General features: G+C 33.3%; 1 protein-coding gene across 1 annotated transcript; it reads right to left on the bottom strand.

Annotated features, from left to right (window-relative positions):
- Window positions 1–1,191: 1,191 nt before the first annotated feature.
- Window positions 1,192–3,785, bottom strand: LOC107920422 (protein NRT1/ PTR FAMILY 5.10). Its single transcript, XM_016850135.2, has 3 exons — window positions 3,197–3,785; window positions 2,179–2,705; window positions 1,192–2,101 (listed from the first exon to the last, which is right to left on the bottom strand). Exons 1-3 carry the CDS (start codon window positions 3,539–3,541, stop codon window positions 1,285–1,287), a joined length of 1,689 nt encoding a protein of 562 aa, XP_016705624.1. The 5' UTR covers window positions 3,542–3,785; the 3' UTR covers window positions 1,192–1,284.
- Window positions 3,786–4,391: the final 606 nt, after the last annotated feature.

The following is a 4,391-nucleotide window of genomic DNA, read 5'->3' as shown; positions in this document are numbered from 1 at the left end:
ATTTCACATTCTCCCACAATTTAATTCATAGGTCATTTTATATATTCAGATTACGATTCAATTTCAGTAAATTTTCAATGTTACATTTAATTAATATACAAGCTAATTAGTTTTAGAGATTTAACTCGCTTAACCCTACGGTGCAAAAGTTGAAGAATTAGTGCTCCTTTGGATGCCCAGTTATTTTTGGTAAAATACGTTTACTCTTAATTTTGGTACAATCGCACCACATATATCCGTTTGGATAGCAACAAATTTAGCCGGCAAAAGATTTTCCAACGCATGAGAAAGTCTTGGAACTAGAGTGTCAAACACCAGTAAACAAGAAGCAACTACTGTGGGTAATATTTTTACAACTTTATCCTTTATATGGGTGTGAAAATAAGGCTTTTGGGCATCCAAATAAGTAAAATACAAATTTTATTATTAGATAGTAATTAAATAAATTTTATTATGTTATATGTTGATGTAGTAAGTATATAAATTTATCATAAAATATATAAATTATATGTTTATTGTCATAATTATTTTAATATTTACTATAAATATATTTTAAAATAAATATATAAATAAAAGTTATAATAATTTATTATTTTTATCGTATTAAAAATTGAGTTATATAATAAATAAATTTTATTATTATAAAAATCTATATGAATTAATTATAAGTAAGTAGATATATGAACTATATGTAATGTAATTGTTTATTAATAAAATTTTTGTTTTAACATAAATAAAAAATTAATATATATTATTTAATATGGAATATTATTATTTATTTTACACATATAACTTAATTTAATGTAATGTTTTTAATAGTTATTTTTTATTTTCGCTTCACCGTTACAGCTATGTTTAAATCCAAACACACACCTTATCATTATTTTTAATCTCATCGCTCTCATATTTAATCTCACTACCACCGTTGTTTTTAAATTTATCGAAAATAAATGTACCGCTCATCCAAATTAAGTCGCTGCTGGTGAAATAAGTGAAAATTTAGTTGTGGGTTTGCTATGTTGTATAAATAGATCTTGTAAATCAACTATTCATATGATTAATTGATACAGTTTAGTTTCTTTGTTATTTCATCAGTACATGTAGTTTTAATTAAATAATTGAATCCTTTTTATTTGTAAACTTTGAGTTAAAAATTATCCACATGCCATTTTATTTAAAGGGTTCAACAGCTCAAGAAAAACAAAATTTATTTTATTTATTTATGTTGAAATGATATATTTTATTCATTTCTTAGGTATCCCAGGAACATGGGCTAGAAGCTATTTACGACGTGCTTCGCCTAGCATAAATATAAGATCTTGCAGAATATACATAGAGAGCCAATCCAAGGGCACTAAGTGCAGCAAGCAGCCAATAAAAGTAATCAAGATGTGCCCTGTTAAGATTATCTGCAAACCAGCTATCTCTGCCATCTTTACCAGTTACTGTCTCAATTACAGAGATGAGAAAGCTACTTAAGAAGCTTCCAACACCAAGGATGCTAAGGTAGAGTGCAATACCGATGCTCCTTAATTCATTTGGCATCTGGTCATAATAAAATTCTTGGAGACCTACTATTGCCAACACATCAGATAACCCACACAGTGAGTATTGGGGGACCAACCACCATACCCTCATTGGAACTGTCACGTTTGGCTTGTCTACCAACCCATGTTCTCGAGCAGTTTGAAGCCTCTTCATCTCTACTAAAGCAGCAATCACCATTGCCATAGCAGACACAGCAATTCCAGTTCCAATTCTTTGAAGCGTTGTAATTCCTCCTGGTTTCCCAGTGAAGGCTCTTGCTAAAGGAACAACTATTCTATCATATATAGGAATGAAGAGAAGAATTGAAAAGCTAATGAAACACTGAAGTGTGGCAGCAGGTATTTCAATTCCTCTTGTAATTGATCTGTCCATTGTAGCACCTTGCTTAGTAAACAATGTCGATGTCTGTGCAAAAACAACTGCATAAATCAAGCATGTAGCCCATATTGGTGCAAGCCTTAAAACAGCCTTTGCTTCTTCAACCTCTCTCATGCTACACACTTTTCCTTGCTCCATTGTACTGTCTGGAGCAAGCAGGGCTTTGTCGAGGAATCTGCCACCACAATAGAAAATCCATTCCATATCAGTTTATTTCCTAATTTCCTTTAGATGAAAAAATATATCACGTACTTGAATTGCTTCAAGCTTTCCTCTGTAGCAATTGCTGAAGAAGCTATTTTACGATTCCTAATGGCCAAAATGAAAACTCGACCAATCCTCACAAATGGGCTTTCTTCATCCCCTTTGACACTAAACCTGTAAGTCATTGTTCCAAGCACAAAAACAAGCAGTCCAACAGCCATCACAATAGCAGGTATTGCAAATCCAAGAACCCAACTAAGGTTTTCCTGGATGTAGTTTAAAATCAAAAGCGTCAGTAAGATACCAGCAGCAATACTAAAGTACCACCAATTAAAGAATGAACTCTTGGCTTTGCACTCCACAGGATGTTCTGCATCAAATTGATCAGCACCAAATGCTTGAACGCATGGTTTGTGCCCACCTTGTCCGAATGCCACCAGATATAGTGAGAAGAAAAATAGTATCACTTGATACTGAAGCATTGATGAAGTGTTTAATGTGACACTATCAGCATTTGGGGCACCGGAAGTGGTGACAGATGGAAGAGTGGCTGACAGAGTCAGCAAGCCTAGCCCCTGCATGTAAATAAAACAATTCCAGTTCAAGTCATTTATGGAAAGCAACTACCGAATGCTCTAGCAAAAAAAATTAAAATAATTCAGCTTATTCTGTTCAATTAACCATCAAATCTTCAACAGGAAAGCTAAGTCAAGCGACAAATTGCTCCATTACAAGTCGATGTTAGAGCTATTTTTCTCAAATCTTGAATTGAGTTTCAAAGTAATTGTTTGAGCAATGGAAGCAACTTCTCTAATTTGAGAATGACGAATGAGTTCAAGAGAGCTTGAGCCAGGGACGAAGCTGGGCGTTGACTTCCTTTGGGTAAATGGATTAACTGCACTTTTAGTCCTCCTAAAATTAAAAGATTAATTTAAGCATTCCTGACACAATTTTATAATTTTATCTCTGCCGACACAAAATTCTTAGCTGAATAGCTCAGTGGATCATTGGAAGAAATTATGATGAAGCATTCATTTGTTGTTGGCCAAAATGTAAATAGAATTACCAAAATGTAAACAAGGGAAGCAAGAATGATGGTACGGTATCGGCCAAGAAAAGAATCAGCAAGGAAAGCACCCAGGAGTGGGAGAAGCGTGGCCACCCCTGACCAGGCGTTAACTTGTGCAGCGGCGGCGGCAGTGGATAGACCCAGAGGCCCCGTCAAGTATGTTATGAGGTTTGAAGAGATTCCATAATAAGCAAACCTCTCAGCAACTTCAACCGCAATTATGAAAGAAGCCGAAGTCCATCCACCGGAGCTTGAACGGTGCACAGGTCTGCCTTTGAAATCAAGGCAGCCTTTAACTGAGTCATCTAAAAGTGGAGTTTCAGCAGCTGCAGGATCGGACATTGCAGTAAGCTTTAGTAAGTGTTTGGAGCGGAGGAATTTATGGGCAGCATTAAAATATTACAAGATAATTGAAGTTTCAGCGGTTCCATGGTTATTTAAAAAAATAATAATAAGATATTAAACCTGTGAATAGCATGGTCTTTCTTTTTCATTATTTTCAAATATTTTATTACCAATGGCCAAAAGAAAGTAAAGTTTGAACAACTTTTACATAAATTTTAGTATATATTTAATGATTGAAAAATAGCTACTCTTTTTATTTCAGTAATATAATATATGTAATTTAGTGAGAGAAGATAGGTACGATATGGGTTCTGAAACGTGAATAATTAGTTGGTCCAAATAAAAACAAAAACATCCACTTTCTATGTTTACCTTCAAAAGATATCATCTCTTTTCTACTTCGGGAAAATTCATTCCGTCCCTGCCTCCTCTAATTCAAGGCTCTTGGTTAAATATCACCATCATCGGGACACAGGAAAAACTAGGAAGTTATCCAAGACTAAACTTGAAATATTAACTTTGATAGAGATTAGAAATAATGACGATGATATTCTAACTGTTGTAGTGATGAAATTAAAATTAATAGTAAATTGTGGCTCTTCGTCCACTTTATCTATTTTTATTTTCAGAGTATTTTTGAATAGTAAATGATTTCATAATCATTTTAGACTCACATTGTTTTTAGTTTTATATACTTTATTATTATTATTATTATTATTTCTCATTGTCTAAAAGGTCTTCTCTTTTTCTTATGAAAATTGTGAAGTTTTTGCTTCCTCTTGTATAACTTTTAATCTTTCTTATGCAAGCATTCTTGCTTTTTTAAGTATTTTTAGGGATGGATTTG

Source organism: Gossypium hirsutum, chromosome D13 (genome assembly GCF_007990345.1).
Source record: "Gossypium hirsutum isolate 1008001.06 chromosome D13, Gossypium_hirsutum_v2.1, whole genome shotgun sequence".
NCBI classification, from domain to species: domain Eukaryota; kingdom Viridiplantae; phylum Streptophyta; class Magnoliopsida; order Malvales; family Malvaceae; genus Gossypium; species Gossypium hirsutum.
The sequence above is the reverse complement of the archived record's forward strand: the minus strand, read 5'-3'. Positions and strand labels throughout refer to the sequence as shown.